At 39.9% G+C, this 12,979-nt stretch overlaps 1 protein-coding gene and 1 non-coding gene across 4 annotated transcripts in view; one reads left to right on the forward strand and one right to left on the reverse strand.

Annotated features, from left to right (window-relative positions):
- Positions 1–12,979, reverse strand: part of ALDH1L1 (aldehyde dehydrogenase 1 family member L1) — a 128,048-nt gene that overhangs the window by 49,188 nt on the left and 65,881 nt on the right. For all 3 annotated transcript variants that reach the window (XM_040463289.1, XM_040463288.1, XM_040463290.1), the window contains exons 10-11: positions 2,600–2,747; positions 866–985 (exon numbers count right to left, since the gene is read on the reverse strand). In XM_040463289.1, coding sequence (XP_040319223.1) covers positions 866–985; positions 2,600–2,747 — 268 coding nt within the window. The remainder of the gene's footprint in view (positions 1–865; positions 986–2,599; positions 2,748–12,979) is intronic.
- On the forward strand, positions 5,389–5,495 carry LOC121022296 (U6 spliceosomal RNA). The gene has a single exon (XR_005786892.1). It is a non-coding gene; the product is annotated as a U6 spliceosomal RNA (small nuclear RNA).

Consider the following 12,979-nt stretch of genomic DNA (forward strand, 5'->3'; position numbering starts at 1 on the left):
GACTATAGTGCAGGTTCCCACACCTCCTGACACCTGGGCATGGCCAAAGGAAAGCCAGGAGGAGAGAGAAGTGGGAGGTGCAAGGCCAGCACCCTTCTTGTTACCAAAGGCATGGTACACCCTCCCTGCCCAAGGGCCCAGCACCCAGGCAACCCTGTCCAGACAGCTTCCCTTCTGGGATTCCCCAAATAGGCCTCAAGGTGGTAACAGCTCATGTTTCTGCCCGAGGGTACTGTATCCCCTTGTTTGTGTCCCCACAGCCAGTCCACCCCTTTGTCAATTATTTTCTTTAAACTCCCTTCCAGTGACCCAGTTGAGTGTGCTATGTGCTTTCCACAGGCCCTGAGGGATGCCATAGGTAGGGCAGAATGGAAAACTGAGTATACACCTGTAGGAGTAAGTGTTGTTTCAGGTAGGTGTGTATGTGAGAATACAATATGCACATACTGGGTCATGACATAAAAGGGTCACAGTCAAGAAAGTCTGACAAACATGAGATTCAAGGAAGAATTCCCAACAGTGGGGTGTACACATATTCAAGAGGGTAAAGCCCATGCTGAGGTTGTTGTTGATGCGTGGAGGGGAAGGGAATGGCTTCATTTCTTCCATGGGGGATTTTAGCTCTGGTCCATCTCTGAAGCAGGCTCCAGACCTTTGGAATCCTCCTGCTTTCCTGGTCTAGCTCCCCTCTGGGCCATTCCTGTAGGGAGGGCTGGAAACTGACTACAACCATTCTGTGTGCGAATAGAGGCCCCCTAAGCAGGGGTCCCCAGACACCAGGTGAGGGAATAGATGAGAGAGAAGAAAAGGCCAAGGAGGGGGCAGGTGGAAGGAGAGCAGAAGGGGGTGCTAAACCTGCACTCACACTTCCGTCTGTTGGGTTGATGGTCTCATAGGTCTTGGCACCCTCAGCATCCACAAACAGTCCCCCAATGAAGAGTTGGTGGGGCATTCGGAGGGTGAGCTTGTTCACCGCCTTTTCCACCTGGGAAAGGAAGTTTTACAGGGATTCACTGCAGTGTGGATCCTTCACAATGTGCGTCAGTGGCAGATACGGACCCACAGAAGGACATAGGAAACACTCAGAGATGGATAGATAACCATTCATGCACACACATGCGTGTGCACTCATGCACACTTGTGCACACTCATGCACACACACACAGATAGCCAAGGGGCCAGGGCTCAAGGCCCCTTGGCCTTCTCAGGTCTCTAGCCAAATCCAGTTCTGCTGCCTTCCTTGGCTCAGGGAGCTATTATGTGGGCAGTGGTGGCAGCTGAACAATAAGAAGTGATGAAGAGCACAGAATCTGAGGTCAGGCTGCTTGGCCTGCAACCCCTGTCCTGCCATTTACCTGCTGTGTGATCTCAGGCTGGTTGCTAGGCCTCTGCAAGTAGGAAGTGCCAGTTGGCAGACAGACACTTATGAGTCACCAGACATGACACCAACCCCATCGCTCACTTCCCTGTAGACCTGAAATTCCATCCCAAATGGCATCCTCTGGGACACCATTCTTCTCCTGAAATCTGTTCATCAGTAATCTGTCTGCAATCCTAAGGCCAACCTGGTATCCATCCTGGCTGCCTACACTTTCTTCATCAGCTTTTGTTCCAAACTATCCCAATGATAATTCCTGTGGGAGCTCGTAGCCTACCAATACACCTCAGGATGATTTTTCAAGAGTTTCTTTTAAAAATAAGCTAGCAGGGGTGCTTGGGTGATCTCAAGATTCATGAGTTCAAGCCCTGCATTGGGCTCTCTATGGTCAACACAGAGCCCACTTCAGATACTCTGCCCCCTGCCTCTCTGTCCCTCAGCACTTACACACACACACACACACACACACACACACACACACACACACTCTTTCTCTCTCTCAAAAATGAATAAAACATTTAAAATTTTAAAAATAAATTTGCAATTACACCATTACACTTCCATATATACAAATTGAATGTATAGGATCACTTGTTTCCCTTATTGGGAAAAAGTTCCCAATTCCTCATTCTCTGTCTCTTTCTCTCCCTCTCTTCCTGTCTAGCTTCCTCCCTCCATCCCTTCTTCTCTCTCTTTTGGCATTTCAACAAAAGGAATTTAATGCATGCAGTTGGTTGCACAGGTGATGAAAGAGCTGAGAGGTCATGAGTCAACCCAGAGATTGATAACAGCAGCAAGCGCCTGCCATTACTAGATTAGAAGGACAAATGGAGGAAGTGGTGGAGGAACTAGAGTCCTGGAAGGGTGATCTGGTAGGGGCCAGGGCCACAGCAGCAAGGAGGCAACTACTGGGAAAAACCACCAAAGGAGAAAGAGGGTGAGAAGTACTCTGTAAAAGCCACTTCTTAATATCCTACTCTCATATCTTTGGGGGTTGGAATTTGTCCCATAGACAATTTCCTCTGTTGCACTGGGCTAATTGGACTGGCAGCCTCAGGCTATCAGGGTTACCAGGGAGAGTTTGGGACACTGAAGCTAGGCTCTTGAGTGCCCTGGTTTCTGGGATGTCCAGGTTTTCCCCATGTGTCATTGTGGATCCACGGATGTGAGTGTTTGAGAAGTCTGCAGAGCCAAGCCCACGTGGAGGGGCCCAGGACTCACATAGTCAATGATGCACTCGCTCTCTTTGTTGTCCCCTCGTAGCTTCTTCACTAATAGTTGGATGAAGTCCCCAAAGGTGGTTGCCATGTAAACATCTTCATTTTCTAATTCCAGTCCATCACACAGCTCCTTCACTTCCTCAACCAGTCTGGAGAAAAGAAGATGGAAAAGCAGGATCATGGAAAGAGGCTGGGCAGACCTGCCTCATTCTAGTGGCAGAGGTTATGGTGCCAAACATTTACCCAGAAGGGAACTTCATATTAACAGCCAAAGTGTGGGTGTTAAGCTAGAACTGGGGCTAAGAGCCCAATCCATGGATTCAGAAGGCCCTAGTTTCAAGTTGTGTCTCCACCACTTACTAATATGTGACATTGCACAAGTGGAAAACTCCTCTGAGCCTTAGTTTCTTCACCAGCAAAACTGGAATAATACCTCTTCTACTATTTTCTGATAAGCAAATGAGACAATCTACATGTTGATAATAATCAATAAGAGATTAATAATAGTCACTGAAAGATATGTTAAAATAATGAAAAGGTTGGGGCGCCTGGGCAGCTCAGGCAGTTAAGCGCCCAACTCTTGATTTCGGCTCAGGTCATGATCCCAGGGCCGTGGCATAGAACCCCACATCGAGCTCTGCACTGAGTGTGGAGCCTGCTTAAGATCCTCTGTCTCTCTTTCTCCCCCTCTGCCTCTCTCCCCTGCTTTCTCACTCTCTAAAAAAAAAATAATAATAATAAAAATAATGAAAAGGCAAACCTCAGATTGGGGGAACATATTTCCAAATAATATCTGATAAAGGACTTTCATTCAGAATATATAAAGAACTCTCATATTTCAATACTAACAAAAAAAGAAACAATCCAAGTAAAAATGGGCAAAAGATTGAACAGATGCTTCACCAAAGAAGAAATGCAGATGGAAAAAAGCATATGAAAGTATGTTCAACATCACAATTTCCCATCATTAGGGAAATGCAAATTAAAATGACAATGGGATATGTCTACACACTTACCAGAATATCTAAAATTAAAGTCTGACCATACATATCACTGGGAAAGATGCAGAGCAACTGAGCTCTCATACACTGCTAGTGGGATTGTTTAAAATGGTACTTTGGAAACCATGCTGGAGAGCAGTTTGGCAGTTTCTTAAAAATTAAACATATTCTTCCCATTTTACTCTCAGATATTTACTCAAGAGAAATAAAAACCTACATATAGACAGAAAACGGTAGAGTAGGAAGCTCCAAAGATCCATTCCTCCACCTAAACAGCTCCTAAGCTGGCAGAATTGTCTGAATCAAATATTCTGGAACTCTAGAGTCAGTCAAACATTTGCAACACCCAGGGAAGAAGATGATGAATAGGTTGGTAAATGTCAGCAAATTTCAGCATTTCATGAGGTGTTACTCCCCATCCCTCCTGTAGGAGGCAGTAGGGGAAGCTGAACTTGTTCCTGGTGCAGCTTTCTGGAGCCAGGGTGGGCAGTAAGGACCTTCTCCTCCCTACATGTAGATTGTATGTTCTGAGTGCTGATGTTCCTTTTGATCACTGAGGGGCCAGCACAAAGACTGGCAGCTGCAGTTTTAACCCCCAAAGGCTGAAGCAACTTCCAGGAGATTTTAAAAGACAGTACTTTCCCCCCTCTTTTGGGAGTCAGACATTTAAGAAAATCCTTGCTAGGCCACTGGCTGATCACAGAGATAACAAAACAGAAACTTCAATTACTACATACAATGAGGAATACACACTTTACAAAAGAAAAAAAGTTGGGAAAAATCACAAACGGATAAATTAAACCCTCCACAAGCAAGACTTAGCAATTACTGAGGACTGAGAGGATACATTCTCAGAATTATACAACATAACACTCTAAATGTCCAGTTTTGAACAAAAAAATAGTAAAACATACAAAGAAACAGGCAAATATAGCTGATTTGCAGTAAAAATAAAAGAATTTGGAAGCAATCATCATCCTTAGTAAAACCAGATATTAGAATTATTAGTCAAAGAAATTTAATCAACTATCTTAAAGATGTACAATGATTTAAAGGAAACCCTGGAGAAACAGTAAAGGGAATAAGGAAAATGATGTAAGAAAAAATGAGAATATCAATAAAGAAATAGAAATTTTAATAATAAACCAAACAAATTCTCAAGCTGACGAATACAATAACTAAAATAAAAAACTCACTAGGGAGGTTCAAATCAGATTTGACCAAACAGAAGAAAGGATTGCTGAACTTGAAATTATCCAGTATGAAGAAAAGAAGGAAAAAAGAATGAATAAAAATGAGTAGAGTCTGTGGGACACCATCAAACTCATCAACATTCTCATTTTAGGAGTTCCAAAGAAGAGAGATAGGAAGGGCTGCAAAAATATTTGAAGAAATAATGTCCCAAAAGTTCTCAAGTCTGAGGAAACACATGAATATATACATCCATCAATTCCAAGGAGGATAAACTCAAAGAGATTTATGCCACAACACATTACAGTCAATTTGTTGAAACCCAAAGACAAATAAGGAATTTGGAAAATAGTAAGAGAAAACAAACTCATCACTTACAAAGGATCTTCCCTAAAATTAAAAGTTGATTTCCCTTGGGGAGCCTGAGTGGCTCAGTCAGTTGAGCGCCAACTTCGGCTCAGGTCAGGATCTCATGGCTTGTGGATTTGAGACCACATCGGGCTCTGCATTGACAGTGTGGAGCCTGCTTGGGATTCTCTCTTTCCCTCTCTCTCTCTGTCCCTCCCCCACTCTCACTTTCTCTCAAAAATAAATTTTAGTGCTCGCTTCAGCAGCACATATCCTAAAATTGGAATGATACAGAGAAGATTAGCATGGCCCCTGTGCAAGGATGACACGCAAATTTGTGAAGCGTTCCATATTTTTTCATATTAAAAAAAAATTTTTTTAACTTCCTGTTAAAAAAATAACCAAATAAATTTTTAAAAACTTTTAAAAGTTAATTTAAAAAAGAAACACTAAAGAGAACCTTTCAGGCTGAAATGAAAGGACACTGAAGAGTAACTCAAAGTAATAAGAAAAAAGTAAAGAACACTGGTAAAGGTAACCACATGGGTAAATATGAAAGCCAGTATTACTGTACTTTTGGTATGGTTTGCAACTTCTCTCTTTTTCCTATATAATAGCCAAATGCAGAACACAATCATTTTAAGTCAATATTAATGGCTATGCAGTGCATAGAGATGTCATCTGTGACAATAGTTGGGGTAGGAACAGAGATATATAGGATTAGAGTATATACTATTGAAACTAAGTTGATATTATTTAAATTACACTGTAATATGTTAATTGTAATCTCTAAGGTAATTAAGAAATAACTGTTAAAAAGGGAATCAAAGTGGCACACTACCCAGAAAAGGGAGGGCAGTAATAAAAAAACTGAGAAACAAAAAGCATAAAAGACATACCCAAAACAAATAGGTACAGAGAAGTAAATCCTTCTTTATCAGTAATCTGGTTAAATGAAAATAACTCTCCTATTAAAAACATACATTGAAAAGTTGGATAAAATACATCATCCATCCAGATGCTGCTAGATATTCACTTTAGATGTAAGCACACACAAAAAATTCAAAGCAAAAAGATGGAAAAGGTATCTCATGCAAAGACTAACCAAAAGGCAGCTGGGTTGTTATATTACTGTCAGAAAAAAATAGACTGTATATAAAAACGGGTTATGTGAAACAGAGACTATTAATAAAAGGTTCAACACAGAAAGAAAACATAACAATTATAAACATACAGGCACCAACAACACAGCCCCCGAAATATACATAGCAAAAACAGAAAGGAAAAATAGAATTTTCTATAATAGTAGTTGGAGACTAAACTGCCCATCTTTCAATAATTAAACGACACTATAAACCAATTATACGCATACAGAACGGACATATACAGAATACTCTACCCAAGAAGGGCAGAATGCACATTCTTCTCAAGTACACATGGGATATTCTCCAGGATAAACTATTTGTTAGGCTACACAATAAGTCTTTTTGTTGTTTTTTCCCTTAATGTTTATTTGTGTGTGTGTGTGAGAGAGAGAGAGAGTGAGACAGAGTGAAACAGGGGAGGGGTACAGAGAGAGGGAAACACAGTATCTGAAGAAGGCTCCAGGCTCTGAGCTGTCAGCACAGAGCCCGGTGTGGTGCTCAAACCCACCAACTGAGAGATCATGACCTGAGCCAAAGTGGGATGCCTAACCAACTGAACCACCAGATTCCCCAGGATACACAATAAGTCTTAATAAAATTTAAAAGATTTAAATCTCATAAAACATCTTTTCTGATCACAGTGGAATGCAACTAGAAATCAGTAGCAGAAGAAAAATTGGAAAATTTACAAATATGTGGAAATTGAATGGCATGCCGTTAAACAACCAATGGGTGAAAGAAGAAATCACAAAGAAAATGAAAATACCTTTAGTCAAAGAAAAACAAAAACACAACATGCCAAAACTTATGGATTGTAACAAAGGTAGTACAGACAGAAATCTGTAACTGTAAATGCATACATTGAAAAAGATCTCGGGGCGCCTGGGTGGCGCAGTCGGTTAAGCGTCCGACTTCAGCCAGGTCACGATCTCGCGGTCCGTGAGTTCGAGCCCCGCGTCAGGCTCTGGGCTGATGGCTCAGAGCCTGGAGCCTGTTTCCGATTCTGTGTCTCCCTCTCTCTCTGCCCCTCCCCTGTTCATGCTCTGTCTCTCTCTGTCCCAAAAATAAATAAACGTTGAAAAAAAAAAAAAAAAAGAAAAAGATCTCAAGTCAATATCTTCATTGTACATCTTAAGGAATTTTTTAAAAGAGTAACCTAAACTCAAAGCAAGTAGAAGGAAGGAAATAATAAAGATTAGAGCAGATATAGATAAACTAGAGAATAAAAGGACAATACAGAAAATAAAAAATCAACAAAATTGATGAATCTGACTGACCAAGAAAAATAAAAATAGAAAAAGACTTAAATTACCAGAATCAGAAATGAAAGTGCTTATGCCAATTTTACAGAAATAAAAAGGATAAGAGAATACTGTGATACATTATACAGCAAAAAAAAAATTGATTACCTAGATTAAATGGACAAATTGCTAGAAACATGCAATCTACATAAACTAACTCATGAAGTAGAAAATCTGAATAGACCCGTAACTACTAAAGAAATTAAATCAATAATCACAAAACCACCCAACAAAGAAAGCCCAGGGCTGAATGGCTTCACCAATCCGTCTCAAAACCATCCCCCCCCCCCCCCGAAGGATTGAAGAAGGAACACTTCCTGACTAATTTGATGAGGCCAAAAATACTCTGATACCAAAGCCAGAAAAAGACACTACAAGAAAAGGAAATTTCAGGCCAATATTCCTTATGAATAAACATGCAAAAATCCTCAACAAAATACTAGTAAGCTGAATTCACTGTGAATAAGTGGAATTCACAGTTGCAAGGATGGTTTACCCTATGGTCAAGGGGGCAAGGTTTCAGTTATACAGGGTGAACAAGTTCTAGAGATATAATGTACATCAAGTTGACTATAGTTAATAATATTGTACTCTGTACTAGAAATTTGGTAAAAGAGTAGCTGTCAGGGGCCCCTGGGTGGCTCAGTTGGTTAAGTGTCCAACTTCAGCTCAGGTCATGATCTCACAGTTTGTGGGTTCAAGTCACATGTCAGGTTCTGTGCTGACAGCTCAGAGCCTAGAGCCTGCTTTGGGTTCATCTCTCTCTCTCCCTCTACCCCTCTCCTGCTCAATGCTCTGTTTCTTTCTGTCTCTCAAAAATAAATAAATGTTTTAAAAAATTAAAGAAAAAAGTAATTCTCAGATGCTCTCACTGCCAAAAAATAAAAGTGACTATGTGAGATGGATATGTTAATTAGTTTGATTGTAATGATCATTTCACTATATATATCAGAGCATACTATGGTATACCTTAAATATTTACACTTTTATTAAATAAAGGAAAATTAATAAAACTGCTTTTAAGCTATGAAGCAAGAAAAGGCAGTAAAGGAGGAAGAAAGGACTTATTTGCTCACATAATAAGCACAACTGGGTTGCGTCCTCAGTGTCTCTGTGCATGGTCACAGCAAATTACCCCCAGGTTTTTGGTTTAAAGCAGAAATCAGTTAGCCTCAGCCTGTTTTTATAAATAAAGTTTTATCAGAACACACACTTGCAAAGATTTCACACCAAAAAAAACAAACCCCTGACATATTATAATTTTTTTAAAAAACTTGACATATTATTGGAGCCAATAAGCAAACTCAGCAATGTTGCAGGGTATAAAAGCAATACATGAAAATCAGTTGCATTTCTATACATTAGCACTGAACACTACAAAAAAGAAATTAAGGAAACGATTTCATTTATAATAGCATCAAGAGGAATATAATAGCAATAAACTCAGGAGAAAACAGAGTTGTGCACTGAGAACTATAAGAAAGAAATTTTAAAGGGCCTGAATAAAATGAAAAAAATCTCCATTTTCATGAATTAGAAGATTTAATATTGTTCAGATGAATCACTACCCAAAGTGATCTTCAGTTTCAATGACACTTCTATTAAAATCCCAACATGTTTGTTTTCCTATGTTTTGTTTTGTTTTGTTTTTTTCACACCCAGTCCCACTGATCCACCAAGACAGCTCACAGAACTCACTATGTAATCATACTTCTCACTAAGATTTATTACAAGGAAAGGAAATAAGGGAAAACTAGCAAAAGAAGGCATATGATCAAAGCCAGGAGGAAGCCAGATGCAAGGTGCCAAGGACTGTCTCCCAGTGGAGTCACAAAGGACATGCTTATTTCTTCCAGCAATGAATTATGACAATACAGGTCTTTACACCGTGTCTCCAGAGAATCAGCACCCAAGGTATTTCCTTAACGCTAGCCATCTAGACACCCAATGCCTTGCACTTACCAAAAGGACTCCCCAAAGCAAGGCAAGTGCTGAGCATAAGCCATGTTGTTTTCATGATCTAGAGGCGATTGATTGCTAGCCTTCCAGATTTCAGTCCAGCATGTAAAGAGTTTGGAGGTCCTCACTCCCATTCTCACAAGAAGAAAAAACTGTAAATCAAAACTCTTCTTAGATCCACAAGAGAATTGAGGTCACAGGGCAGAGTGCTGCCCCCAACACTGGAGAGGCAGAAAAACACAGCTTGCTTGAGCAGAAATGCACAAGTAGAAGCTGCTGACGGGAACACTTTAAAATTGCTGGAAGCATCATGTAAACTAATTGAGAATTAAAATTGTTGAGAAATAAATAAAACTAAATAGAGAACTAGTTGAGAATTAAAAATTCTTGGGGGTCTGGTCTTATGAGGGACCCCCTGATTTTGTGAGTTTTACCTCTAGGAGTCACACATCAGGTTCTCAGGGGAAGATCGGAGGCAAATCCCTTAGTGCTTCTGGCAGGAGGAGGGGGAAGTAGTCATTTTGAAATACCCCCACAGCATTCCGCTCTTAACAAGGCCTACCCTCAAGAGAAACTGTTTTATTAGAAGTTAACCAACCTGAGGGAAGGGTAATACCCACCTCTGGCCCTCCCTACCTTTCCTGCAACACCAGAGTAGAGAAAGACTGAAAGATACTTGTGAAGGTCATATCACAGGGAGACAGACTCACTAAAAGACTGAGACCTAATCATACAACTATCTAAGGCTTCCTTTCATACCACATCTTAACTCTGTATCGAGTGCTCTTGCAAAATAATAGGGGGGTGTTGTGAAAAGAAGGCAGATTCTCTTTAGTCTCTAGGAAAACCCAAAGACAAGAGAGAACACACAAAGATGCTAGAAGTTTTATTCTTTGACACCTACAACTATAACACAGCCTAACCCCTAACCAGGTAAACATAAAACCTCACAGTAAAGGCCTATCTACTCATTTCCATTACTCAATATAGTATGTCCACCTTTCAACAGAAAATTACAAGGCATACTAAAAGTAAAAATAAGCAGTCAGAAGAGACCAAGAAAGGATGAGACCCAGACTCAAATATGGCAGAGATTTGGGAATTATTATACTGGGGAGTTAAAGATAAATATGCTCAATATGATAAGGGCTTTAATGGGAAAAGTGGACAACATGTAAGAAAGGAGTAGTAATGTAAGCAGAGATATGGAGACTTTAAGAAAAAATTAAAAGGAAATGCTAGAAATAAGCACAGTAATAAATGAGGAATGCCTTTGAGGGGTTCACCAGTAGATTGAACACAAGGAAGAAAAGAATCAGTAAGTGTGAAGACAAGTCAATAGGAACTTCTAAAACCAAAACGCAAAAAGAAGAAGGAATGCAAAAGAGCAGAATGTCCAAAACTGTGAGACAATTACTAAAGGAATAACGTAAACATAATTGGAATATTGGAAGGAAAAGTGAGAAAGGAATCAAAGAAATGTTTGAAGTAATAATTGCTGAGAATTTTCCAAAACTAGAGAGACATTAAATCACAGATACAGGAAGCTCAAAGAACACAAAGTAGTATTTAAAAAAAAAAAACTATATATCTACATAAGCACACCCTATTCAAACTGTAGAAAATCAAAGATAAAGAAAAAATCTTGTAAGAAATCAGAGGAATGAGAGTCTTACTTACAGAAGAACAAGAATGATATTTACATTGGGCTTCTCTTCAGAAACCATGCCAGTAAGAAGAGAATGGAGTGAACTATCTAGAGTATTAAAAGAAGAAGTCAACATAGAATTCTGTATCCAGCAAGATTATTCTTTTGTTTTTTAAATATTTATTTATTTATTTATTTAGAGAGAAAGAGTACACATGCATGAGCAGGGGAGAGGCAGAGAGAGAGAGGGAGAGAGAGAATCCTAAGCAGGCTCTGTACTATCAATGCAAAGCCAGATGTGGGGCTCAGTCTCATGAAACTATGAAATCATAATCTGAACCAAAATCAAGATTTGGGCGCTTAACTGAGTCACCAGGCACCCTGGCAGCAAAATTATTCTTAAAAAGTGAAATAAGGGGCACTTGGGTGGCTCAGTCAGTTAAGCGTCTGACTCTTGGCTCAGGTCAGGATCTCATGGTTGGCAAGACTGAGCCCCACAATGGGCTCTCTACTGCCAGTGTGGAGCCTGCTTTGCGATTCTCTCTCTCCCTCTCTGCTTCTTACCTGCTCTTGCTCTCTCTCCCTCTCAAAATAAATAAACTTTAAAAAATGTTTTTAAGTGAAAGAAAAAGAAAGACTTTCTCAGAAAAACAAAAATTGAGGAAATTTGTTGACATTACTTGCTTTGTCTTGGAGACCCTGACACCCTCATGTTTATAGACACAGATATATACTAGATATAGAGGGGGGGAATACAGATACATAAATATAGATATGTAGCTATACATGCATATATAGAGAGAATGATAGGTATAGATATATTTTCTGCTCTGTCAGCTGGGAGAGCCAAGAAGCAATAGCACACGAGTGAAAATGAGCACACTTAGCACCCATATCTTGGTTTCTAATTCCATTCTCCAATAAAAGGAAACAATAATCCTAGGAGAAATGCTTGATTCCAGGGCTGTGGCAGGGAATATACAAGAACATCTTGTAGTGCCACAAAGTAAGGAAGAGTTTGTAAAAGGATGGGGGTATGTCAAATGTATATAAGATACAAATGAAAGAGTTTTCAATAGACAAAGCTTAAACAATCTGAGGAAAAAATAAATAAATTAGTATTGGATTTAACCCAAGTATAAGAAAAATATCTCTAACTCCATACTGTTATAAATAAATGACTGAATAAATAAATAAATGGGGGAAGAGAGACAACTCTCCATGCAGCAGAATTTTAAATAATTTAGGTAAATACTTTTGTTTTCAGGAGCCTTGAACACGGGCTGCATATAGTAGCTTCCTTCCAAAGAATACAATAAGGAAATGGGAGGAAAAGAGTAAGTTCACAATACAGACACCCGACAAGTATGAACTCAGCCAGGTGATTATGGTCAACATCAACAGTGATACATCATGTTGATAGCATGCTCCCTTTATATGTGAGGAAAATGCCACTTTATCTCTGTATTTCCCCAAACCCATACCCCTTACTAATTATGAGGGAAAACATCAGATAAATCTCCACTGAAGGACAGTTTTAAAGGGGGCCAAGATGGCTGAGCACCATGGAAGTTCTCAGCTTCTGAAATGCAGCTAGATCAGCTCCAAATCATTTTGCACACCTAGGAAATTGATCTGAGGATTAACACAACTATCTGCATAACTTGAGCCTCAGAATTCAGCAGGTACACACTCCAGAGAGGTGAACTGGGAGAGAGAGAAGCCATGGAGGGTAGGGAGCTGTTTCTGCAGAGAGAGGACAGAGAAGGGTGGGGGGAGAGTGTGGTA

Source organism: Herpailurus yagouaroundi, unplaced genomic scaffold (genome assembly GCF_014898765.1).
Source record: "Herpailurus yagouaroundi ecotype Mexico unplaced genomic scaffold, PumYag 387, whole genome shotgun sequence".
Lineage (NCBI taxonomy): Eukaryota > Metazoa > Chordata > Mammalia > Carnivora > Felidae > Herpailurus > Herpailurus yagouaroundi.